At 53.6% G+C, this 26,049-nt stretch overlaps 3 protein-coding genes and 1 pseudogene across 4 annotated transcripts; 3 read left to right on the forward strand and 1 right to left on the reverse strand.

Annotated features, from left to right (window-relative positions):
- Positions 1-4,002: 4,002 nt before the first annotated feature.
- LOC309452085 (nuclear RNA export factor 1-like) lies at positions 4,003-8,781 on the forward strand (the record flags this gene model as incomplete). Its single annotated transcript, XM_082076763.1, is given in 8 exon segments — positions 4,003-4,041; positions 6,275-6,346; positions 6,449-6,513; positions 8,197-8,228; positions 8,231-8,281; positions 8,284-8,353; positions 8,443-8,485; positions 8,743-8,781. Coding segments are annotated over 8 exon segments (411 nt in total).
- A 139-nt stretch (positions 8,782-8,920) lies between these two features.
- On the forward strand, positions 8,921-9,701 carry LOC309452089 (transmembrane protein 223-like). The gene is made up of 2 exons (XM_082076766.1): positions 8,921-9,242; positions 9,322-9,701. The coding sequence occupies exons 1-2, from the start codon at positions 8,936-8,938 to the stop codon at positions 9,621-9,623; spliced, it is 609 nt and encodes a 202-aa protein (XP_081932892.1). The 5' UTR covers positions 8,921-8,935; the 3' UTR covers positions 9,624-9,701.
- A 440-nt stretch (positions 9,702-10,141) lies between these two features.
- LOC309452086 (TAF6-like RNA polymerase II p300/CBP-associated factor-associated factor 65 kDa subunit 6L) lies at positions 10,142-21,176 on the reverse strand (annotated as a pseudogene). The gene is made up of 9 exons: positions 21,030-21,176; positions 20,838-20,946; positions 12,235-12,437; positions 12,088-12,163; positions 11,774-11,993; positions 11,611-11,699; positions 10,768-10,895; positions 10,410-10,647; positions 10,142-10,350 (listed from the first exon to the last, which is right to left on the reverse strand). The product of its transcript is annotated as a TAF6-like RNA polymerase II p300/CBP-associated factor-associated factor 65 kDa subunit 6L (transcript).
- Positions 21,177-22,078: 902 nt separating this feature from the next.
- On the forward strand, positions 22,079-24,101 carry LOC309452088 (zinc finger HIT domain-containing protein 2-like). Its single transcript, XM_082076765.1, has one exon. It carries the CDS (start codon positions 22,196-22,198, stop codon positions 23,303-23,305), a length of 1,110 nt encoding a protein of 369 aa, XP_081932891.1. The 5' UTR covers positions 22,079-22,195; the 3' UTR covers positions 23,306-24,101.
- Positions 24,102-26,049: the final 1,948 nt, after the last annotated feature.

The following is a 26,049-nucleotide window of genomic DNA, read 5'->3' on the forward strand; positions in this document are numbered from 1 at the left end:
CAGAATCATCTTTCCAACAGAATGCTTTTATCTCAGCCTCTTGCCATGCTCAGGGTCCAGTATCTGTCTTCCAAGAACGGACCTTAAATTTTATAACAGCTTTGTAGACATTCTGCTACTGGAATGGGGCACAGAAGCATCTCGCTATAATAAGGTTCCTTCCTTCCTTCCTTCCTTCCTTCCTTCCTTCCTTCCTTCCTTCCTTCCTTCCTTCCTTCCTCCTTCCTTCCTTCTCCCTCCCTCCCTCCCTTCCTCCCTCCCTCCCTCCTTCCTCCTCCCTTCCCTTCCTCCTTCCTTCCTTCCTTCCTTCCTTTCCCTTCCTTCCTTCCTTCCTTCCTTCCTTCCTTCCTTCCTTCCTTCCTTCCTTCCTTCCTTCCTTCCTTCCTTCCTTCCTTCCTTCCTTCCTTCCTTTCCCTTCCTTCCTTCCTTCCTTCCTTCCTTCCTTCCTTCCTTCCTTCCTTCCTTCCTTCCTTCCTTCCTTCCTTCCTTCCTTCCTTCCTTCCTCCCTCCCTTCCTCCCTTCCTCCCTTCCTCCCTTCCTTCCTTTCCCTTCCTTCCTTCCTTCCTTCCTTCCTTCCTTCCTTCCTTCCTTCCTTCCTTCCTTCCTTCCTTCCTTCCTTCCTTCCTTCCTTCCTTCCTTCCTTCCTTCCTTCCTTCCTTCCTTCCTTCCTTCCTTTTTTTTTAGGACTGGCTTTCTGAGCGCTCTGACCTCTGAAATGCAACTTGACAGTTGGTCCGTGCATTCCACTCTTTTCCAAGGACAGGTGGTTATTTTAAATAGCTCGTCCTTGGCATTTGAGGTTATAATAATTTGTTAGTTGTGGGCTTGAATTTTCTCTGAGTGAAACAGGTCTTCAGCCCGTGTCTCTTAACTCACGAGTAAGTGCTTTTGCAGCTGGACAATTACACACAAACATGTGATTGCTGTTACCAGTGTCTCCTCCCTGTGCCATGTGTTTCACTGAACAGAGCTGCAGTTGCTTTGCACTAAACACAATGTCATTGGTACCTATTTCAGAAGGCTCAGGGAACAGTTTCTGGTGCTCTGGGACAGGGGTACCCAGCAGCAGGTTCTGAATTACCCAAGTAAGATGAGTAAATTGCAAACTATAAGTCCATAGATGCAACTTGTATGGATTGCTTTTCCTCTGTGTCAGATGGAATAGTTAAAAAAGTAATTGGATTCAATGACTGCAAAGTTGCAAGTTGATTTATGTAAGATAGTAGAAAGAATTAAATGATGAAAGTTATGCAGCACTGGAAGATGTATCCAAGGAGGCCTAGAATTTCCTTCACTGTACATTTTTAGCAACAAATTAGATTGAAATCAATCAGAAGTGGCCTTGAAATATTTATCCAAATGTTGTGCAAGGGGAACACAGTGCCCTGGCCCTGCCCAATCCATCATTTTGGGTGGAAAAGCCCCTCAGGATCAGAATCCAACTATAACCCACTCCTGGTACTAAAATGTCCCCAAGAAGCTCGTCTGTTCACCCACCAGGGCTGGCAACTCCAGCACTGCCCTGGGCAGCCTGTTCCAACACCCCACAGCCCTTTGGGGAAGAAATTACCCCAAATTTCCAACCTCAACCTCCTTCTCCAGCCCCTTCCCCAGCTCCGTTCCCTCCTCTGAATTTGCTTCAGTTCCTCAAGGGTTTTCTTGGCGTGAGGTGATCCCAACACCTGGCGCCATTTTGAGCCCTGAGGTGATTTTATGCCCCTGGGGCCACCATTTTGTGTTTTCAGGTGATTTTATGCCCCATGGCCACAATTTTGAGCCCTAAGATATCTTCATGCCACCATTTTGTGCCCTGAGGGGATCTTGATGCCCCTTGGGCAGATTCTTTGTGTTTTGGGGCAATTTTATGCTCCTGGCACTGCTGTTTTTTGTGCTGAGGTGATTTTGTGTGCCTGGGGCCGCCTTTTGGAGCTCTGAGGTGATTCTGGTGTCATTTTGAGCTCTGAGGTGATTTTGGTGCCATTTGGATCCCTGAGGTGATTATGGTGCCATGCTGAGGCCTAGGTGATTCTGGTGCCCCTGGGGATGCCATTTTGTGTTTGTTTTGAAGTGATTTTAGTGCCATATTGTGCTTTGAGGTACCGGTACCGAGGGGGCCTGAGTCCCTTCCCCAAACACACCAGGTGTCCCCTCACCCTGATGTTTTCCAGCAGCTCATGGCCCCATTGTCACCCCACAGGGGACCGCTGAGGATCTCCAGCCAAGCCGAGGATGGAGCAAGTGACACACAGGGGTCCAGGAGGGTTGGAGGCTCCAAACTGCTCTGGGCTCAAAGGAAAGAATCAAAGAACCGTAGAGTCGTGGAAGGAAAGAATCATAGAACCTTGGAGTCATGGAATCTTGGAATTGAAGAATCAGGGAATCAAAGAATCGTAATATCCCAGAATCAAAGAATCACGGAATAAAGAAATCATAGAACCTTAGAGTCGTAGAATCTTAGAATCGAAGAACCAGGGAATCAAAGAATCATAAATATAAATAAATGAAATAATTGTAGAATCAAAAAATCAAATAAATAAAAAATAAAAAAATAAAAAAAATCAAAGAACCGTAGAATCAAATAACCGTAGAATCAAAGAATCATAGAATCAAAGAATCATAGAATAAAAACATCAAAGAATAAAAAATATCAATCACAGAATAATCAAATCATAGAAACACAGAATCATAGAATCACAGAATTATAGAATCAAAGAATTATGGAATTGCAGAACCATAGAATCATGTAATCACAGAATCAGAGAACCGCAGAATCACAGAATCAAAGAGTCACAGAATAATCACATTGATCAAGAATCACAGAACCATCAAAACTTGTGCCCCTCGTCTGCCCTCGTACCCCCACTTAGTTCCTCTCCTTGTGCCCCTCCCCAGCCCTCCCAGTCTCCTTGTGTCCCCCCTTGTGTCCCCCAGTCCCTTTGTGCCCCCCCCCACTCTTATAAGCCCCTCCTTGTGCCACCCAAACCCATGTGCCCCACCAGTCTCCTTGTGCCCCCTGTTATAGACGATCACGATAAACAGCACGCACTTGTCGGAATAAATTGCTTAGAAGTTACTGCAGCAAGAGGCAAGCGGGCAACACAGCGCTGGGCAGCCGGGGAGTCTGCGCCCCACCATGGCGCGCCTTTCCAGTAGCAGCAAGCTTGGTTAAATGTGGTAAAGGATTACATACTCATGGCTATTCCAGGAATGCCTATACATATTCATAACTTCTTCCTCGAAAAGGCCGTTCTTATTAAAATGAGTTCCAAGGAATTATATCTATAGTCGTCACCTTTGGCTCTTTCCTGTTGCGCCTGCACAGTGGCTCCGGGTGGTCACGGTCGGGGGTCTTTTGGATGAAGGCTGCGGTCTATCTTGTCGTGCGCTTCTCATCTTTGGCCCAGCACGCTGGGTTTGGCCCAGGCTCCAACGGCTTGAGCTGTTTTTTCTGCCGCTTTGTGCTGAAGACCCCCGTTATCTCATTCACACAAGGATGCAACTGGGCCCTTATCTCTGTCAGTCTCTTACTGAATGTTCTGCAGGGAACGCTAAATTAGGCTTTTACACATACCTGTGGAACAAGTGTTTTACAAAGACTACATACAGGTTGCATTGTTTAATGGCAGCATGTACTAATATCGTGTTATATGCTCAGGTTTCACAGCCACTGATAACATATCCATTTAGACCGGTTTGATTAACAAATATATCGTTAAGTCTATTACACCCCCAACTCTTGTACTCCCCCGTCTGGTGCCCCCGGGTCTCCTTGCTCCCCCCACTTCATTCCCTTCCTTGCACCCCCCCCTTTAGCCACCCAGTCGCCGTGTTTCTCCCCCATCTTGTGTCCCCCCTTGAGTCCCTCAGGTCCCTTGCTCCCCCCGACTTCGTTCCCCCCCCCATTTCCCCCACTGACCGCCCCCTCCCCGCAGAGTCCCGGGGCGGCCTCCGTGCCCCCCCAGCTGGACATGGGCCCCTTGTGAACCCCCACCCCGTGTCGACATGAGGGTCCTCGTGCCCCCCCAAAAGCACTGGACCTGGGTGGGGTGGGGGTTCCTCGTGCCCCCCACCCTGGACATGTGGAGGTGGGGGGGATATGGCCTCATTTTGAGGGGGGACCCCACCAAAAGCCATCGGGAGGGCCCCCGTGTCCTTGGCAGCACCGAGCCAGGGTGAGGAAGGGGGGGTGGGGCTGAAGCCCCCAAAACTGAGGGGACCCCCCTGGCCGACACTTTCGTTGCCAGAATCCCCTACATTCCCCCCAAAAAGAGACACATTTTCCTTGTAAAGATGTCAATGGACCAGCCCCGCCCACCCATGGAAACTGAGGCATGAGGGGGGCCCCGTCCCTTGTTCCTTTGCCAACCCCCCAAAAAAAACACCCCCAAACATGGAGAGGGGGCAAAGGGACAAGGACACCCCCCCTCACCCCGCCCAGGGCTTGGGGACCACCCTGGGATCTGGGGAACTCTCCCCAAGTTTTGGGGACCCCCCAGAGTCTGTGGACCCCTGTTCAATTTGGGAACCACCCAGTATTTAAGGACGCCCCCAGGGCTTCAGGATCCCCCCCCTGGGATCTGGAGAACCCTCCTCAAGTTTGGGGGACCCCTCCTGGGCTCCGCAACCCTCTCCCCCGAATTTGGGGACCCCCGCAGGGTTTGAGGGGACCCCCCCGGGGCTTTGGGATCTTCCCTTGGGATCTGGGGAACCCCTCAAGTTTTGGGGATACCTCCCTCAGACTTCGGGGCTCCCCTCCAGTATTTACACTCCCCTCCATATTTTGGGGACCCCCTCAAGCTCCCGCTCGAGGGGGGACACAGGGTCCAGCCCCCCCCAGGTTTTGGGGTGTCCCTCCCTTATCCTACAACACACCGGCCACTTGGGAACCTCCACATTTGGGTGGGAGGGGAATTTTCCCCCCTCCCCCCTGGATCTTGGGGTCTTTCCCCCCCCCGCCAAATTCTGCCAAACCAACTTTGGGTCGAGTGCATCAAACCAACAAAACTGGAGGAACCACAGGGGACAATGAGGCCACCAAGGGCCACCATGGGCCACCACAGGGAGAGCCTCCATGCCTGGAAAGCTCCCCAGGCAGCCATCAGTCCCCAGCACGGCAGGGAGGGCATTTGGAGCTCTCAGCCACTGCCTGACCCCCAGCCAAGGCCAAGCCACCGCCTCACCCAATGCCCCAGCCCAGCTGCCAACATGGCTCCCTTGACACCGCCCTGCTCATCATGTCAGGTCTTTCTGACCCACTGATGAGGCTTTCGAGGAACAGGGAGTCTGCTGAGGAACTCCATTAAGATCTTCTTCAGAGTCTTGGGTGTGGAGATCATCATGTCCCACATGTCCAGGGCAGTCCTGCAAGAGAGCGCTCCGTCAGCAGGGCAGCCTGGGCCACAGCAGCGTGTCCGGGCTCAGCGCTGCAGGACGCTTGGGATGCCCTGGGCAGCAGCAGAGGCTGAGCTGCTGCTCCCGTGGGGCTGGCAGGAGCGCAGTGGGGGGCTCTGGGCTGTCTTGCTCAGCTGTGGCTGCTGCGGGCCTGGCTGACCCCCAGCGCTGGCAAATGTGCTGGGATGGAGGGTCCTGCTCCTCGGGGGTGTCCTGCAGGATTCCTTGGCTCTGTGCCCCTCTCCCCACAGTGAACAAGCCCTCATGGCTTTTGGGGCCAATACCATCCCAATATTTGCCCCCCATCCCCATTTCTCCCCCCCTCCCCTTTTTGCCCCCCGTCATTGTCCCCCCCATTCCCATTCCCCCACTCTTTGCTCCCCCATCCCAATATTTGCCCCCCATCCCCATCTCTCCCCTCCTACCATCTTTCCCCCAATCTTTGTTTCCCCCATCCCAATATTTGCCCCCCATCCCTGTCTCTCCCCCCAGCCCCGTTTTGCCCCCCATCCCAATATTTCCCCCCATCCCCATCTTTCCCCCCAATCTTTGTCCCCCCATCCCCATCTCTCCCCCATCGCAATATTTGTCCCCCATCTCCATCTTTCCCCCATCCCCATCTCTCCCCCCATCCCCTTTTTGCCCCCCATCTTTGTCCCCCCCCATCCCAATATTTTCCCCATCCCCATCTCTGCCGCCATCCCAATATTTGCCCCCCAATCCCCATCTTTTACCCACCCCCTTTTTGTCCCCCATCTTTGTCCCTCCATCCCAATATTTGCCCCCCCATCCCCATCTTTCCCCCCCCATCTCCATCTCTCCCCCCCGTCCCCTTTTTGCCCCCCCATCCCAATCTCTCCATCTCATCCCCACCTTTACCCAGGCCGGCCACGAGCTGCCCCGCGCCCCCATCAGCTTTGACGTTGAGCCCCCCACGACGCTGCTGCCCTGCAAGGTGGGGACTCCCCTGTTCTCCATACCCCACTCTGTGGGAGGTACCTCTCACCTTGGGGGGGCAACCACCGTAACCCCCCCCCCAATTTTATTTGTTTTTTAGGGCAACTACTTTGGCTCAGACGACCTGAAGGTTTTGGTGCAAGAAGCTGAAGGATCCCAGCCAGTGTCACCCCAAAACTGGGGGGGACACATTAATTGGGGGGCACATTAATGAAGGAGGGTATATTAATGGAGGGGCAGGCTAATGGGGTGGCATGTTAATGGGGGAGCACATTAAGTGGGGGCACGTTAATAAGGAGGTATGTTAATGGAGGGGGCTATGTTGATGGGAGGTATGTTAATGATGGGGCTTGTTAATGGGTGGGCTTGTTAATGCGGGGGACTCATTGGGGGGCTATGTTAATGCAGGGGGCTCATTAATGGGGGACTCGTTAATGGGGTGACATGTTAATGAAGGGGGCACATTAATGGGGGGCAGGTTAATGCAGGGGGTCATTAATGGGGTAATCGTTAATGGGGGGCTTGTTAATGGGAGGGTACGTTAGTGGGGGGGCACATTAATGGGAGGGCACGTTAATGGGGGGCACATTAATGGGGGAGTACGTTAATGGGGGACATGTTAATGAGGGGATATGTTAATGGGGGGCAAAATAATGGGGGATTCTCAGCCTTGCCCCCCCAGCCATGCGCTTCAAGCTCCTCAGACCCTCCCGCGGGTTTTTGGCGGCGATAAGAAAAACAGGGACGGGGTTTTTAGCTGGGGCGAGGGGGAAATGGGTTTAAACGGCGAGATTTAGACTAGAACTAAAGAAAAGGTTCTTGGAACTAAGGAAGAAATTTTTCAATGTGTTTTGAGAGAGATTTAGACCTAAAGTTCTTAGATCTAAGAAAGAAATTTTTCCCCCCATTTCTCCCCCCCGGTTCCCCTCCGATTTCCCCCCGTTCCTCTGTTTTCACAGTTTCACAGTATGTTTGGGATTGGAAGGGACCTCAAAAGGTCATCTGGTCCAATCCCCCTGCTGGAGCAGGAACGCCCAGGTGAGGTCGCACAGGAACATGTCCAGGCGGGTTTTGAATGTCTGCAGAGAAGGAGACTCCACAACCCCCCTGGGCAGCCTGGGCCAGGCTCTGTCACCCTTACTCAGAAGTTTTTTCTCAAATTTAAGTGGAACCTCTTGTGTTCCAGCTTGATCCCATTACCCCTTGTCCTATCATTGTTTGCCACCGAGAAGAGCCTGGCTCCATCCTTGTGGCACTCACCCTGTATGTATTTATAAACATTAATAAGATCATCCCTCAGTCTCCTCTTCTCCAAACTAAAGAGACCCAGCTCCCTCAGCCTTTCTTCATAAGGGAGATGCTCCACTCCATCATCTTCGTTGCCCTACGCTGGACCCTCTCCAGCAGTTCCCTGTCCTGCTGGAACTGAGGGGCCCAGAACTGGACACAATATTCCAGATGTGGTCTCACCAGGGCAGAGTAGAGGGGCAGGAGAACCTCTCTCGATCTACTGACCACCCCCCTTCTAACCCATCCCAGGTCCCATTGGCTTCCTGGCCACAAGGGCCCAGTGCTGGCTCATGGTCACCCTGCTGTCCCCAGGACCCCCAGGGCCCTTTCCCCTACACTGCTCTCTAATATGTAATTTCCCAACCTATACTGGAACCCGGGGTTGTTCCTGCCCAGATGCAGGACTCTACAGTTTCCCTTGTTAAATTTCATCAGGTTATTCCCCGCCCAACTCTCCAGCCTGCCCAGGTCCTGCTGGATGGCAGCACAGCCACCCCCACCGTTTCCCCCCTTTTCCCCCCGTTCCCCTGTTTTCCCCCGTTTCCCCCCCGTTTCCAGTCTGTGCATCGTGAGCGACGAGCTGTTCGTCCGCCCCGCACCAGCGAGGAGATGCGCAAGGCGTTCCCGGCGCCCGCGCCCACCCCCTGTCCAGCCCCGTGCCCACGCCGGCCGCCTTCTCCATGCAGTCCGGCACAAACCTCGAGTGGTCCCAGAAGTCAGTCCTGGGGGAACACGGGGACCCCCAAATCCATCCCCCCTTTTCCCAAATTGGGACCCCCCAAACTCACCCTCTTACCCTCCCAGGTGCCTGCAGGACAACGACGGGCAGGTCTTCACACAGCTCAAGGTGGGTTTGGGGGCGGGGTCCCCTCATTTTGGGGGACATGGGGACACTGGTGGGGACATGGGGACACTGGTGGGGACATGGGGGCACCAGGGCGGTTGGGGACATGGGGACACTGGTGGGGACATGGGGACACTGGTGGGGACATGGGGGCACCAGGGGGGCTGGGGACATGGGGACACTGGTGGGGACATGGGGGCACCAGGGGGGTTGGGGACATGGGGACACTGGGCTGAGCCGCCCCCCCACTTCTCTTGCAGATGGAAGGCAAGATCCCAGAGGTGGCGTTTCTCAAGTGAGCGGCGCCTGCTCCTTCTCCTTCCCCCGGCGTTTTATTCCCCAGCGTTTTGTAAATAAATCGAGATATCAATAAAATGATGCGTTTCAGTTTGGGGTGCGCTGCGCCTTGAAGGGGGGGGGTAAGGGCAGCTTGGCTTCAGGCCCGACATAAAGATGGCGGCCGGAAGTACGGCGGGTGTCCCGGAAGAGACGGCGGCCATGGCGGCGCCGCGGGTCCGTGCGGCGGCGGCAGCGCTGGACGCGGCCGTTCCGCGGGACGTCGTTCTGTTCCGCCACGACCGCGACCGCTTCTTCCGCCTGGCCGGGCTGTTCTGCGCCGGGCAGGGGCTGTTCTGGACCTACCTGGCTCATTTCGCCTTCACGGCGCTCCGCCCCGCCGCCGGCCCCGGGCCCGCCGACCCGCTGCGGCCCCGCGATCACAAATGGCGCTTGGGGTTCAGCGCTTCCTGCCTCACCCTCGGTACCGGCGCTGTGGGGAGCGGGGGCCGCGCCGCGCCGACCCCTCGCTCCATTCTCCCCCGTTCCCGTTCCCCCCGCAGGGTCCGTGGTCGTGGCGGCCGGTTGTTTGTTCCCGCTGCGCTCCGTCCGCCGGGTGACGCTGCTCCGCGGCGGCGCGGCCGTGACCATCAGCACCCACGGGCCGCTGGGGCTGGGCCGCGGCGCCACGTTCACCGTCCCGCTCCGCCACGTCTCCTGCCACGCTCACCGCTCCGAGGCCGCGGCCGCCGTCCCCATCAAGGTGCGGGGGCGCCCGTTCTTCTTCCTGCTGGACAAGCGCGGGGGGCAGCTCTGCCACCCCCGGCTCTTCGACATCACCGTGGGCGCGTATCGCAACCTCTAGGGCGGTTTAATTGCGGGAGGGGCCGGGATTGCTCGTTGTTCACCCCTTATCACCCCCAAATAAACCCTGAGCCGCTCACGTGTCCGTCTGTCCCGTGGGGAGAACATGGGGAGGCCCACTGCAGTTGCACCTTGTTGGGGCCACCGTGGAGCTGCAGATGGTGCTGATGGGTTTCGGGGTCCTGTTGCCCCTTCCCCAGCCTCATTAGTAGCCCCACCTGATGAAGGTGCAGGGACGCAGGCATCCGGGTCCTCTGCTCAGTCTTGACCAACAAATCTCAGCACCCCAAAAAACTTCAGACACAGAGATAGGAAACAGCGAGATTTATTGGGGCAACCACAATCTGCTCTAGGGCAACCACATCTTGACATCACGGGACGGACGCGGTGACGAACCCTCGGTGCCATTGGCGGACTGAATTTATTGACCAGTGGATCCGCTACAGCGTTCGGTGGGATCTCAGCGAGGGATGCTGATGGTCTGGTGATGCTGGCGATCAGAGCAGCAGCAGCAAGTACTCAGCCCTCGGCCACCGCCGCGTGCCCGATCACCAGCAGCTTCTGCGTGTAGCGGCCGCCGCGGCCCAGCCCGTGGTGCTGCGGGAAGCTGGTCTGGAAGCGCGGGCCCTGGCAGCGCCACCCGGCCTGCCGCCCCGCCATCACGAAGCTGAAGCAACCGGTACTTGGGGGACACGTCCGGCACGTGGAGCTGCAGCGCCCCGTGGGGTCTGTGCGGTAGGTGTGCGGTCACGGCGTCATCATTGTGCGGGCTCCCCGTGGAACTGACCGTCAGCTGCGGCATCTTGCGCGCGGCCCCGGTGGGCGGCGCGGCGGGTGCAACCGGGGGGTGGCGCGGCGGGGGTGCCGGTGCCGAAGCGCGTGGCCAAGCTCTTGCCAAAAGAGTCGAGCTCGGCATACGCGCGGTGCAGGGACGGTGTGGGACCCTTGGGCGGCGCGTCGGTGTTGGTGCCATCACGGTGGACGCCGAGTTGTGCCTTCATCTTCAGCAGCCGCTCTACCACCACCTACAAGGCGAATGGTGGTGGGACTGGGGGGTGCGCAGCCACATGGGGGATTCCCCCCAACAGCCCAATTGGGGATCCCCACACAGCCAAACTGGGGTCCCCCGGTGCGGCGGCGCTCACCAGGATGGCGCCGTAGACCATGTGCCCATCAGCCTTGACCTGCGCATTGGACACCGAGCAGTCGTCCAGCACGGCCTGTAGGTTGGCCCATTGGCAGGGAGGTGTGGGTAGAGCACGCGCTCAACCGCCTGCGGACAGATGGACAGACAGATGGACAAATTGTGGGGATTGCCGTTACGTCTTTAAGTGTTCTCTTTAAGGGTTAGCTCTTTAAGGGTTATCTAATTAGTTCCCTGTATCAACGGGACCCAAAAACCAGCGCCGGGGGAGGTGGGGGAACTCCGGGCGGAACAGTTGTGTCGGGTCTCGCTTCCGCTGGGAGCCGAATGTGAGTGAACTGCTGGCGGAAGTACCGAGGGAAGGAAGGCGCGGCAGAGCACTTCCGCCCGCAGTTGGGCCGGTAATGCGGCCGCGAGAGGACGCGGGAGGACCTAACCCTTAAAGAGCCAACCCTCAATGAACGAACTAACCCTTAAAGAGCTGAACCTTAGTGAACAAACTAACCCTTAAAGAGCTGAACCTTAGTGAACGAACTAACCCTTAAAGAGCTGAACCTCAGTGAACAAACTAACCCTTAAAGAGCAAACCCTCAATGAACGAACTAACCCTTAAAGAGCTGAACCTCGGTGAACAAACTAACCCTTAAAGAGCTGAACCTCAGTGAACAAACTAACCCTTAAAGAGCTGAACCTTAGTGAACAAACTAACCCTTAAAGAGCTGAGCCTCAGTGAACAAACTAACCCTTAAAGAGCTGAACCTTAGTGAACAAACTAACCCTTAAAGAGCTGAACCTCGGTGAGATAACAACCCCCGTGGGGACACGCTGGGTGTTTGGCGCTCACCTTCCAGCCCAGCGCGTGCAGCCCGGCGCCGGCGCCGCAGCGCGAGCAGGATGTGCTGGCACAGGCCGCTCACCGCCTCGCCGTGTGTCCTGCGCGGGGTGGAAAAAACGCCGAAATCCTGCGGGTTTGGGCGGGTTTCGCCAAAAAAAGGAGGGATGCGCACCAGAAGATACGGCCGAGCAGCATGGCAGCATAGTTGCGCAGTGGCCAGTGGTCGCTGAGCGGGTTGATGGAGGCAGCCAGCGCTCCAGCACGCAGTAAAGGACACTGGAGCTCAGGCTGCGCACGTAGGGGCCCAGGAACAGCAAGGGGTTGTGGAGGAGGCCGTGGGCCACATGGAGGACGCGGTGAAGCTGAGGGAGGTCATGGCTGATGGATTTGACCTGTGAGTGGGGGACCCAGGAGTTTGGGAGGGACCCAGGAGTTCAAGGAGACACAGGAGTTCGGGGGGGACCTCATCACTTGCCCCGCGCTCACCCTGCTTGACCACATAGACGCAATACGGCAGGAAGGCAGCGATCTTGGCGTTGCTCTGCAGGTCCTGCAGGGCCACCTGGGGATGGGGACACCCAGTGGAGGTGCTGGGAATTGTGGGGGGTTTGGGGGTGTCCATATTGCACCCACCTTCATGAGCTGCGCGTCGTCGCCCAGCACGGCACAGGTGACGTGGTGGTAGTACTTGAGGAGGTTGTCGCTCAGCATGGACACGGCGCTGGGGACTGCAGGGATTGGGGGTGTCACCCCAAAATGGGGCATAAAATCAGAGATAATGTCAGGGGTTGTGTTGGTCAAATGGGCAAAATGGCGCCAAAATGGTGGAAAATGGGCTCAAAATGGCAGGAAATGAGCTCAAAATGGTGGCGACAAATGGGCTCAAAATGGGGGTGCCAAGTTGTCTCCAGATGGTGTAAACAAAAGTGCAATTTGAAGTTAATTTGGACAATTCTGCCAGGGATAATAAAAAGTCCTTCTTCAAATATGTTAACAACAAAAGGAGGGGCAAGGAAAACCTCCATTCTCTGTTGGACTTTGAGGGAAATATAGTTAATAAAGATGAGGAGAAAGATGAGGTACTTAATACCTACTTTGCCTCAGTTTTTACCAGTAAGACAGGTGGCCCTCAGGACAACTCATCTCTGGAGGTGGTTGACAGAGATAGGAACCCAAATAGGCCCCTTGTATTCCAGGAGGAAATAGTTGGTGATTTACTGAGCCATCTGGATCCTCACAAGTCAATGGGACCAGATGGGATCCATCCTAGGGTGATGAGGGAGTTGGCAGAAGAACTCGCCAAGCCGCTCTCCATCATCTTCCAACAGTCCTGGCTCACTGGGGAGGTCCCATATGATTGGAAATTGGCCAATGTTACCCCAGTCCACAAAAAGGGCTGCAAAGCTGACCCTGGCAACTACAGGCCTGTCAGCCTGACCTCGGTGCCTGGCAGGGTTATGGAGCAGATCATCCTGAATGGAATCACACAGCACCTTCAGGATGGACAAGGGATCAGACCCAGCCAGCATGGGTTTAGGAGAGGCAGGTCCTGTCTGACCAACCTGATCTCCTTTTATGATCAGGTGACTCACCTGGTGGATGAGGGGAAAGCCGTGGATGTGGTCTATCTGGACTTCAGCAAGGCCTTCGACACTGTCTCCCATAATATACTCCTGCAAAAGCTGGTAGCCCATGGCTTGGACAAGTGTACTCTACGCTGGGTTAAGAACTGGCTGGAGGGCCGGGCCCAGAGAGTGCTGGTGAATGGGGCTGCATCCAGCTGGCGGCCAGTCACTAGTGGTGTCCCCCGGGGTCGGTGTCGGGTCCAGTCCCGTTTAACATCTTTATTGACGATTTAGATGAGGGGATTGAGACCATCATCAGCAAATTTGCTGATGACACCAAGTTGGGAGGGAGTGTCGACCTGCTGGAAGGCAGGAGGGCTCTGCAGAGGGATCTGGATAGACTGGAAAAATGGGCTGATTCCAATGGGATGAACTTCAATAAGGCCAAGTGCCGAGTGCTGCACTTTGGTCACAACAACCCCCTGCAGCGCTCCAGGCTGGGCACAGAGTGGCTGGAGAGCAGTCAGGCAGAAAGGGACCTGGGGGCACTAATTGACAGGAAGCTCAACAGGAGCCACCAGTGTGCCCAGGTGGCCAAGAAGGCCAATGGTGTCCTGTCCTGTATCCAAACCAGCGTGGTCAGCAGGCCAAGGGCAGTGATCCTTCCCCTGTGCTCTGCATTGGGGAGGCCACACCTGGAGTGTTGTGTTCAGTTCTGGGCCCCCCAGTTCAGGAAAGAGATTGAAGTGCTGGAGCGGGTCCAGAGAAGAGCAACAAGACTGGGGAAGGGACTTGAACACAAGCCCTATGGGGAGAGGGTGAGCGGGCTGGGCTTGTTTAGTCTGGAGAAGAGGAGGCTTAGAGCTGAGCTCAGCACTCTCTAGAACTACCTGAAGGGAAGTTATAGCCAGGTGGGGACTGGTCTCTTCTCCCAGGCATCAGCAATAGGACAAGGGGCCATGGGCTTCAACTCTGCCAGGGGAAATTTAGGCTGGATATTAGAAAGAAATTCTTTACAGAGAGAGTGGTCAGGCATTGGAATGGCTGCCCAGGGAGGTGCTGGACTCGCCGTCCCTGGAGGTTTTTAAACTGAGATTGGACATGGCACTTAGTGCCATGATCTAGTAAACGGACTAGAGTTGGACCAAGGGTTGGACTCGACGATCTCTGAGGTCTTTTCCAACCCAGTCGATTCTGTGATTCCTCATGCAGATGGTGGAGGAGCCGACTAGGAGAGGTGCACTGCTGGATCTCATCCTCACTAACAAGGAGGGTCTGGTCGAAGCAGTAAAGGTTGAGGGCTGCCTGGGTTGCAGTGACCACGAGATGGTGGAGTTCAGCATCTTGTGTGGCAGGAACAGAATAGCAAGTAGAATTGCAACCCTGGACTTTAGCAGGGCTAACTTTGGCCTTTTCAAGCAACTGCTGGGGGAAATCCCATGGGCAAGACTGCTTGAAGGTAAAGGGGCCCAAGATAGCTGGGTGGCATTCAGAGATTGCTTCTTCCACGCTCAGGATCAGAGCATCCCTACACGTAGGAAGTCAAGGAAGGGAGCCAGGAGGCCTGCGTGGTTGAATAGGGATCTGTTGGGCATGCTCAAGCAGAAGAGGAGAGTTTACAGGTCATGGAAGCAGGGGCTGGCCACTTGGGAGGAATATAAGGCTGCTGTTAGAGGATGTAGGAAGGCAGCTGGGATAGCCAAGGCCTCCTTAGAATTACAGCTGGCGAGAGGGGTCAAGGACAGCAAAAAGAACTTTTTCAAATACATAGCAGATAAAACTAATACCAGAGGTGATGTAGCCCCACTGATGAATGGGGTGGGTGCCCTGGTGGCAGAAGATACAGAGAAGGCAAAATTACTGAATGCCTTCTTTGTCTCTGTCTGCTCTGCTGGAGGCTGTCCTGGGGAGCCCCGTACCCCTGAGACCCCGGATGAAGCCAGGTCAATGGAGGAGTTTGCTTTAGTCGATGAGGACTGGGTTAGGGAGCAATTAAATAGTCTGGACATTCATAAATCCATGGGTCCAGATGGGATGCATCCGCGGGTGCTGAGGGAGCTGGCTGAAGTCATTGCTGGACCACTCTCCATCATCTTTGCCAAGTCTTGGGAAACGGGAGAGGTGCCCGAGGATTGGAGGAAAGCAAATGTCACTCCAGTCTTCAAAAAGGGCAAGAAGGAGGACCCGGGTAATTATAGACCGGTCAGCCTCACCTCTGTCCCTGGGAAAGTAATGGAACAGCTTATCCTTGGTGCCATCTCAAGGCATATCAAGGATAAGAGGGTTATTAGGGGCAGTCAGCATGGCTTTACCAAGGGTAGGTCATGCTTGACCAACCTCATAGCCTTTTATGAGAATGTAACAAGGTGGATGGATGATGGCAGAGCGGTGGATGTGGTCTACCTTGACTTCAGTAAAGCCTTTGACACAGTCTCCCACAGCATCCTCACAGCTAAGTTGAGGAGATGTGGTCTAGACAATAGAGTAGTGAGGTGGGTTGCAAACTGGCTTAGGGAGAGAAGCCAGAGAGTGGTAGTCAATGGTGCGGAGTCCAGTTGGAGGCCAGTATCTAGTGCAGTGCCTCAGGGGTCAGTGCTGGGGCCAGTATTATTCAATATATTCTGTGGGACAGCATTTGGCTGGCCTCAGCAAAGCTCCCAGCACTTATCAATTGGTAAAAGGAGATGTGCTGGAGCTTGTTGGTCGCAGGCCATGGGAAGGATAGAGGCGAGAACCTTAATTAGAAGGAGGGGAGAGTGTTGATTTTATGTTCAGACAAGGTTCACAAGTTAATAAGGTTGTTCTGTAAAAAGGGGACTCTTGTTTCTGTCTAGGGAAGATTGTTTTGGTTGGGGTAGTAACTGTTTGGGAAAATGCTCAAACTATAGTTCCCCAGCCCTTACAAATACAGACAGACATAAGAAACTTACATGATGTACAGAGATTGTTGGGAACAATTAATTGGGTCCGACCGCTGTTAGGAATTACTAATACAGACTTAAAGCCTTTATTTGAACTGCTAAAGGAAGCACAGACTTATGTGCACCTCGTAGCCTCGGACCAGAAGCTGTTGACTCCTTACAGAAAGTTGCTACAGCAATTACTCATAGGCAAGCGCATCGTTGGGCACCTGAGTTGTCTTTTTATCTGATCATTCTGAATCCTGCTAGACAGCCGTGTACCCGGCAACCCCATGCGCTGATATTCCAATGGGACTCACAGAAATAAGATCCCTTATTAATCATTGAATGGGTTTTTCTACCAAATCAATCTACAAAAACTATTTTTACGCAACATGAAATGTTTGCTTCTTTAATAATTAGAGCCAGACAACGTTTGTTAACGTTTTCGGGAACAGATTTTGCTTGTATCTGCTTACCTGTAACCACTTTATATTTGCAGTGGCTTTATCAACAGTCCGATGCCTTTTGCACTGCGTTAGCTGATTACACGGGTCAACTCACGTCCCACCCACCTTCGCATAAACTGTTTAATGTTGACTTCCACCTCATCTCTATACTGAAAAGAAGCTACCAGCCATTAAAAGCCCTTACTGTCTTTACAGATGGATCTGGGAAATCCCATAAATCAGTTATCCTGTGGTGGAACGATCAGCAAGGGCGATGGGACTCAGACGTACAAACCGTTCCTGGCTCTCCCCAGATAGTAGAGTTGACGGCAGTTGTTCGAGCCTTTCGGAGGTGTCTGCACCACTTAACATTATCACTGATTCAGCTTATGTTGCAGGAATTGTTGAACGAGCTGAAGCATCTGTATTACGTGATGTAATGCATTCTGACTTATTTGTTTTATTGCAGGAGCTTATTTTTCTCTTAGACTCCTGTCCTCATCCTTACTTTGTTATGCATGTCAGATCACACACTTCTCTACCTGGCTTTATTGCAGAAGGGAACCGACGAGCTGATTTGCTGACTTTACCAGTGCAAGTATTACCGGATCGCGTAGCACAGGCTAAACTTAGCCATTCCTTTTTTCAACAGAATGCTGGAGGTCTCAAACGACAGTTTGGCCTCACTTCCCAACAAGGGGCTAATATTATTGCTGTATGCCCCGACTGTCAGAAACACTCTTTTCCATCAATGGCAGGAGGAGTTAATCCCAGAGGACTGCAGAGCTTACAGTTATGGCAAATGGACGTTACACATTATCCGGAGTTTGGTAACTTGAAATATGTCCATTCTTCTATTGACACCTTTTCAGGTGCTTTGTTCGCTTCTTGTCACACAGGGGAGAAGACGCGTGGTGTTCAAAAACATTTGATGGGTGCTTTTGCCACCTTGGGTATACCCTCTCAAATAAAAACAGATAATGGCCCTGCGTATGTCTCGGCCGCTATAAAAACCTTTCTTGACTCTTGGGGTGTGATCCACACTACTGGCATCCCTCATTCCCCTACAGGCCAATCCCTGATCGAACGCTCTCATCAATCTTTGAAACGTTTATTACAACAACAGAAAGGGGGAGTAGGGACTGCCACCCTGAGGAATGTCTACAGAAAGCTTCGTATGTTTTTAATTTTTTAAATTGTTCTTTGTTAGATAGCAACCCTCCGATAGTCCGATATTTTAACACGAATGCTTCACTTGAGGTGCGGGTTAAGGCCCCAGTATTGGTTCGTGATCCAGAAACAGGTAAAGTAATGGGACCGTATCCCCTTATCACATGGGGCAGAGGTTATGCTTGTGTCTCCACAGAGAAAGGCCCTCGATGGATTCCGGCAAAGAGTGTACGACCCTTCCGTGAATCCCGACCACAATCACCTGGAGAGAACCCGATCACCCTCCAGACCAGCTGTTCGAGCAACAAACTGGTGAATCTCCTGAGGACACTGGTGTGACAGTTGCTTAGAAAAGGAAGCTGATGTAGCTAAAGTTTTGCTTGTCACAGGGCACGCACCGTTGGGGAGTAGTCGTTATTTACATGACTGTATAGGTTGGGCCTATTTAGTGTCGAAAAAGGCAGAGGAGGTGTTAGTTTGTGATCTAGAGTGTAGTAAAACAAACCTGGTGCCCGCTATATGGGCTGTTATTAAACAAGATTGGGATTGGACGAAAGAAAGATGCAGAAAACTATTTGCATGGAAACTAAAGAGGGGCAGAAAGTTGCTTTTAGAATATTTCTTTTTATGATTACGTTAGAGGTTGCGCGAAGCCACCCACTCTTATCTGTACTACCCCAGGTTATTGTATGGGTAACACTAGCAAATCTCACTGGACAAGACACCTTGTGTCTCGCTGCTGCCTCTCCTAATAATCCCTTTTCTACATGCCTTGTAGGACTGCCACTAGATAAATGGCCCATACCTGATAAGGTGAGAAAAGCCTTTCCAACCTTGGCTCCCAATTTAACCAATAACTGGGATGCCTGGACCCCTTTTCTCCCGCATGCTGCTTTAGAGCCACAAGAAATTGAGTTGCTTGGATCAATAAAGATGGATTTCTCTGTTAGGTTTAACTATACAGGAACAAATCAGTCTAAGGTATGGGATGTCTCTCCTGTCCATCCCGTTTTTAAAAATGCTACTACTTGGTGTAATTACACAGCAACAAACTTGTCTAGATCTAGCAATGCTCCACTTTTATTACCGTCAGGGATATTTCTTATTTGCGGGGATAGAGCATGGCCTGTTGTCCCTTCTCATATAAAAGGAGGTCCGTGTAGCCTTGGACGCCTTTCTGTCTGTCCTGACTCCTGATACATCCATGATTCTACAACACCATCTTTCTCGCAGAACAAAGCATAGCATCCATGCATATACCCCCGATTGTGATGATAATGTGAAGTTTTGGTCTTTTAGCCAACACGTCACCTCTCTTTTAACACCTGGAGCTGCAAAAGCATTAGCAACATTAGATAAGCTTGGCTGCTGGCTGCTAAACAAACGAACGCTACTAGCAATGCATTGTCTGGTCTTTTATTAGATGTAGATAGTGTTCGTCATGCTACATTGCAAAATAGAGCTGGTATGGATTTTTTGCTTCTAGCGCAAGGCCACGGTTGTGAGGATTTTGAAGGCATGTGTTGTATGAATCTCTCTGACCACTCGGAATCAATTCATGCTCGTATTCAACAGCTTAAAGCTGGATCTCTAAGCTTCAATGAAATGATAGTTGGGATTGGTTAGATAAACTTTTTGAAGGATGGGGATTGTCAGGATGGTTAAGGAGTCTTGTGAAGATGGTTGTATATGTTTTGGCAGTTTTTATTCTCCTGTTACTCTTTTTGCCTTGTTTGTTGCAATGCCTACAAAAGTTTATTGCGCGTTCTATAAAAAGAGTTCTTCTTGTGCAAAAGGAAGGGGGAGATGTGGGACAGGATTTGGCTGGCCTCAGCAAAACTCCCAGCACTTATCAATTGGTAAAAGGAGATGTGCTGGAGCTTGTTGGTCGCAGGCCATGGGAAGGATAGAGGCGAGAAACTTAATTAGAAGGAGTGGAGAGTGTTGATTTTATGTTCAGACAAGGTTCACAAGTTAATAAGGTTGTTCTGTAAAAAGGGGACTCTTGTTTCTGTCTAGGGAAGATTGTTTTGGTTGGGGTAGTGACTGTTTGGGAAAATGCCTTAGCACCAGCCAGTCTGTACAGTGTAGACCAATCAGTTGTAACGCGGTAACAGAGACACCAATCAGCTCGCAGCACGTTGCTGAGGAAAAGTATAAATGTATGTGAAGCACACTAATAAAGCGGACATTTTGTTTGCATCAAACTGCGTCCCGTCTCTCAATCGCGGCAATATTCATTAATGATATAGACGAGGGAATAGAGTGACCATCAGCAAGTTTGCTGATGACACTAAGTTGGGAGGAGTGGCTGACACTGGAAGCTGTGCTGCCATCAGAGACCTGGGCAGGCTGGAGAGCTGGGCGGGGAATAACCTGATGAAATTTAACAAGGGAAAGTGTAGAGTCCTGCATCTGGGCAGGAACAACCCCGGGTTCCAGTATAGGTTGGGAAATTACATATTAGAGAGCAGTGTAGGGGAAAGGGACCTGGGGGTCCTGGTGGACAACAGGATGACCATGAGCCAGCACTGGGCCCTTGTGGCCAGGAAGCCAATGGTACCTGGGGTGTATTAGAAGAGGGGTGGTCAGTAGATCGAGAGAGGTCCTCCTTCCCCTCTACTCCGCCCTGGTGAGACCACACCTGGAATATTGTGTCCAGTTCTGGGCCCCTCAGTTCCAGCAGGACAGGGAACTGCTGGAGAGGGTCCAGCGCAGGGCAACAAAGATGATGAAGGGAGTGGAGCATCTCCCTTATGAAGAAAGGCTGAGGGAGCTGGGTCTCTTTAGTTTGGAGGAGACTGAGGGGTGACCTTATTAATGTTTATAAATATATAAAGGGTGAGTGCCATGAGGATGGAGCCAGGCTCTTCTCAGTGGCAAACAATGATAGGACAAGGGGTAATGGGATCAAACTGGAACACAAGAGGTTCCACTTAACTTTGAGAAAAAACTTCTTCTCAGTAAGGGTGACAGAGCCTGGCCCAGGCTGCCCAGGGGGGTTGTGGAGTCTCCTTCTCTGCAGACATTCAAACCCGCCTGGACATGTTCCTGTGCGACCTCACCTGGGCGTTCCTGCTCCAGCAGGGGGATTGGACTGGATGACCTTTTGAGGTCCCTTCCAATCCCAAACATACTGTGATGTCCCCAACCCCGCCAATCCGGGCCGCTCACCTCAACGTTGCTCCAGCGCAGCGCCTGGTTAAAATCCTCCACCGTGAGTCTCCGCCGCCCCGTGTGTTTCACGAACTGGGAACTGTTCTGGGGGGCGACGGACACACAGAGCCGGCTCCGTCAGCGGCGCTGTGAGCGGGCCCGAGCCCGCCCCGCCCCGCCAGCCGTACCTGCGTGCCCTCCCGCAGCCGGTAGCAAACGTCCTCGGCCAACAACGCCGCCACTTCGTCGCTGAGCTCCAGCCCGGTGCTTTCCGCCACCAGCCGCACGGATTCCCGCGGCAGCTGCTCGGAGCGCCGCTCCTCCCACTCCGCCATGGCTACCAGAGGCCCCGCCCACCCCGCCCCCGGCCACGCCTACCCCAGCCACGCCCACCTCGCCGTTCCTCCCGCCCCGCCATAGCTGCCACAGGCCTCGCCCACTCCCCCTGGCCCCGCCCACTCCCCCTGGCCCCGCACACTCCCCCTGGCCCCGCCCACCTCGGGAGTCAGTACAGCACCCTATTGAAACAGAGAAAGGAAGACGGAAAGGAAAACGGAAAGGAAGACATGGTTGTGGCAACACTCAGATGTTAATTACATTTTTGATTTGCGAGTCTAAGCACAGGCTGTCTGAGCCCCGGGGTTCCCGCACCCCAGCTTTTGAGATACGGCGCTTGGCCGAGCCTCTGCATGAGGACAAAAAACATCCCCATCCCTGCAGGAAACAGCTGAGAGCTCGCCTGCATCACGTTAGCACCCCAAACCCCCAAGGCTGCCCCATAGACACACTATAGATCCCTCCGCCAGGGAATTTGCCCTGGACTTGGGGACAACGAAGCGAGGACGGAAGGACCCGAAGGCGCAGGACAGAGAGAGAGACGAAGCGGGGACGAAAAGAACCGAAGGCGCAGGGCGGAGAGAGCCGAAGGCGGCGAGGCCGGAAAGAACCGAAGCGGGGACGGAACAACCCGAAGGCGCAGGGCGGAGAGAGACGAAGCGGGGACGGAAATAGCCGAAGAGGTAACGAGCGAGTGCGGAAACAACCGAGCGTTGCCGGGGCGAGCCGAGGAGGAGGGGTGGAGAGCCGAGCGCTTCCGAACGGCGCCGAAGCACGGGCGGGGACACCCGAGCGCTTCCGAACGGCGCCGAAGCGTGGACGGGGAATCCCGAGCGCTTCCAAACGGCGCCGAAGCGCGGGCGGGGACACCCGAGCGCTTCCGAACGGCGCCGAAGCGCGGACGGGGAATCCCGAGCGCTTCCGAACGGCGCCGAAGCGCGGACGGGGAATCCCGAGCGCTTCCGAACGGCGCCGAAGCCGCCGCGGAAACACCCGAAGCAGCGGGGAAGCCGGGAAGATGGAGGCGCCGGGTCCGGATCCCCCGTGCGGCCTCTGCGGAGCCGCCGCCGCCCCGTACACCTGCCCGCGCTGCAACCGCCGCCTCTGCTCCCTCCGCTGCTACCGCGCCCATGGTGGCTGCTCCGAAGCTTTTTACCGCGAGCAGGTGCTGCAAACCCTCCGTTCCGACCGGGGTCCGCCGCCGGCTCTCCCCGGCCTGGGGGCCGCCTTGAGGCGGCCGCGCCCGCTACGCGAGGCCGAGGCTTCAGGGGGGTGCGAAGGCCGCGGGCTGTGGGGATCGCTTAGCGCGGCGGAACGAGCTGCTTTCCAGCGGTTGATCCGCACGGGGGAGGCGGCAAAACTGATTCCGGCGTGGAGACCGTGGTGGTGGCGCCGAAATAAAGGTAAAAACAAGGATAAATATGAACATAAGGATGAGGATGAAGATGAGGATGAGCCGCAAATTGCTCCACCACCTGCCGTCCCCTCATCCATCCCCGCACTGAGCTCCTTCCCGGCACCTCCGCCGTCCCCATTGCTGCGTTTCCAGCTGCCCAACGTCCTCTTTGGCTACGTCTTCGCCTTGAGCCTCCACGGAGGGGACGAGTCGCTGGTGCCGGAGCTGCCGGGCGCCGCCATCGACGTGGCGGCCGCGCTCAGGATGCGCCGGGCGTTCAGATCCACCGCCGAGGCCCTTCGAGCCGCCCGGGATGATGCGAAGGGCGCCGGGTACCCGACGGGTCCATTGGGAGATGCTGGGACCGTCCTGGCTGTGGCGGAGCTGCTGGAGGGGCCTGGGGACAATAGCGATAATTACACACAAGATAACGCCGCTAATTACAACAATAATTACGTAATCATGGCTCTGGCACACCTGGAGCAGTTGTTGAGCCAGGGACGACTTAATTTGGACGCTAACGAGCGCCAAACGTTTGTTAACGCGCAGAGGAAGTGCCGCTTCCTAATGAGCTGGAGCCAGGAGGCACCAATGGGGACGATGATGGAGCTGGCGAGGGAGACGAGGGAGGTTGTTAATGAGCTAATTAGCGCTAATGAGGGGATGGGGCAGGGGGAGATCTTTAGTGCCTATGAAGGGAGGGGGAGGCGACTAATTGAGGAGCTTGATTGAGGTTAATGAGGTCGTCAAGGAAACCATTTAATGAACATCCAGAGAAGCTGCTCATTAAGGAACCAAACTAATTAACATCCAGAGAAGCAGCTCGTTAAGGAACCAGCTAATGAAAATCCAGAGGATCAGTATCCAGAGAAGCAGCTCATTAAGGAATCTGACTAACAAACATCCAGAGAAAAGCTGCTTATTAAGGGCTGAGTTATGAGTGGGGGAGTCTGGTCGTTAAGGACTCCGCCGAACTGGGGGTGGCTTGTTAAGGGCCAACATTTAATTAACATAATAACTAATAAACGTAATTACTATAGAGCGGGAGCTGCTAATTGGTGGGGGGGCTAATTAACCCATTGACCCCCAGAGGGGACCCAGGCGACTGGGGCATGGTCCAAGGACGCCACGCCCACTGCCCGCTGATGGGGTGAGTGGTTCTGTGTGTGTGGCTCTGCCTCCCTGCGGCTCCGCCCCCTCCTGCTGATTGGCTGAGCAGTTTTGCGTGTGGCTCTGCCTTCTCCCCGCGGCTCCGCCCCTTCCTGCTGATTGGCTGAGCGGTTCTGTGTGTGGGTCTGCCCCTCCCACTGATTGGCTGAGAGCTTCCATGTGTGGCTCTGCTTCCCCGCGGCTCCGCCCCCTTCCGAGCGGCTCCACCCCCTCGCATTAATTGGCTGAGCTGTTCCGTGTGAGGCTCCGCCCCCTCCTCGAGGTTCCGCCCCCTCCCGGCTCTTAAAGCGACAGTGACCCCGAGATTGGGGGAGGCGCCAATAATTTATTTGATTATTTGGGGGCTCCCAGTGACATTGGGGGGGGACATGGGGGTTGTCCAGGAGTACGGGGGGATCCCAGGAGTTTGGGAAGGACCCAGGAGTTCAGGAGGGACCCAGGAGTTTGGGGGGACCCAGGAGTTCAGGAGGGACCCAGGAGTTCAGGAAAGGAACCCAGGAGTTCAAGAAAAAGGGGACCCAGGAGTTTGGGAAAGGGACCTAGGAGTTTGGGAGGGACCCAGGAGTTCGGGGGTTATGGGGCACATTCTAACAATATGAGGTGTGTTTAAATACAGTAAGGTATTACATATTCATAATAACCCCAGGAACGCCTGGGGCTCCTTCAGCTTCATCACAGTGAACTCTTTCCCTTTGGCTCCTCATGTTGAATTGACTGGAACCCAAGCTGCCAAGTTGATTGAAACCAGACTGGCTCCCCCCTTTTGCTGTAAATCTTCATTATCTCATCTTCTCAAGTTTACAGTTGGTGCCTCAAGTTTACATCTAGGTGCTGTAAAACTTCTTATCTTGGCATTCGATGAGGTTCTGTTTTTACTTAACATAATTGGTTACATAAAGCTCTAAATTAGGCACCCTTAAAGTGTTAGTTAGTTCCCTCCATCACAAAGCCTGTGTGGTATGGAGGGCGATGACTAAAGTGTAAATACGGAGAGGCCTGGCAAATTGACTATATCACACTGACACAAACCCACCACGGCAAGAGCTCTGTGGAAGCCACCACCAGATGACTGGAAACATGCACTGTGCCCCACGGCACTGCCCGCAACCCTGTCCTGGGCCTTGAAAAGCAAGTCCTGTGGCGACATGGGACACCATGGGGAGTAATTTAGGGTTCTGCTCACTGCAGAACAGCGTTTAGATTTCTTAAAGACAAGTGCAACTTCAAGAATTCAGTGGCAGGTTCACTCTGTTATTTACTGCATGGGGGAAATATGGCGAGCCGAATGCTGCTGGCCTTCTCTCCCGGTGCCTGTACCAGTTCACGAAGCAAACTCCCTGATAACCGTTCGCTCTGGAGTCTGTGTCCTGGAGCTCCGAGGACAAACTCTCAGGTGAGGCCATATCCGTCACAGTTCACATTGTCAGGATTCTTCTCTCCCTGATAACTGGTCACTCCAGAGTGTGTATTTTCAAGCTTTGAAGACAAACTTTCAGGGGAGGCCTGTATCCATTTGCAAAAGCAAACTTTCAGGCATTCCCTTTCTGATAACCACTTGCTGTAGAGTCCGTGTTTAAAGCTCCAGTGGCAAACTTCTCTGATTCCACGTGGGCGTTGTTGTGTTCAGCTGTAGACATCGGTTATTGTCCATAACCTTGCAGGTGCTGTTTTGCCTGAACACAAATTCCTTTCTTCTCAGCGACGTGCAATATAGGACTTATCTTCTAAGTGTTCACTGTAGTTTGTAGTTGCTTTTGGTAGATATGAGCAGCACTTTACAGCTTAAAATTTTAGCAAATACAGTTTACCAAGTAACATGAAAAAAAGAGTATATTAAAAATCATACAACCTTATGTCCGTAAAGAATTGATTATATTTAGTGTGCCTCTACTTAAGATAAATGATTAATATTAAACTTAAATTGGTCTCATCCACTGACCTGTGAGTAGTAAAACCATTGCCATACAGCTCACTTATTTAGCAGGGAGAGCTCACAGTGGGCTCATCCAGGCTGTCGTATTTATAGAATGAAGTGATTGACTTGTAGCCAAATTGCACACAGTAGGAAAAGTGTGTCTGAGACTTGTGCACTCACAAGTTACCGGCATTCAGTTGCTCTTCTGCTTCGCTGTGGGTCTCCTGGCAGAAGTTCTTGGCCTGGTTACGGCTCAGGCCCTTCCCTCCTCTGGAGCCTGGACCCAACTGCTGCGGGTTTGGCTGGGGGCGACTGGGGGATCGAGTGCATCTGCCACCCCTGGCAGCCCAGAGAGAACTGAGCCAGACAACGGGACTCCTTTCCGCAACAT

This window comes from Streptopelia decaocto (genome assembly GCF_964273445.1).
Source record: "Streptopelia decaocto genome assembly, contig: HAP1_SCAFFOLD_920, whole genome shotgun sequence".
Lineage (NCBI taxonomy): Eukaryota > Metazoa > Chordata > Aves > Columbiformes > Columbidae > Streptopelia > Streptopelia decaocto.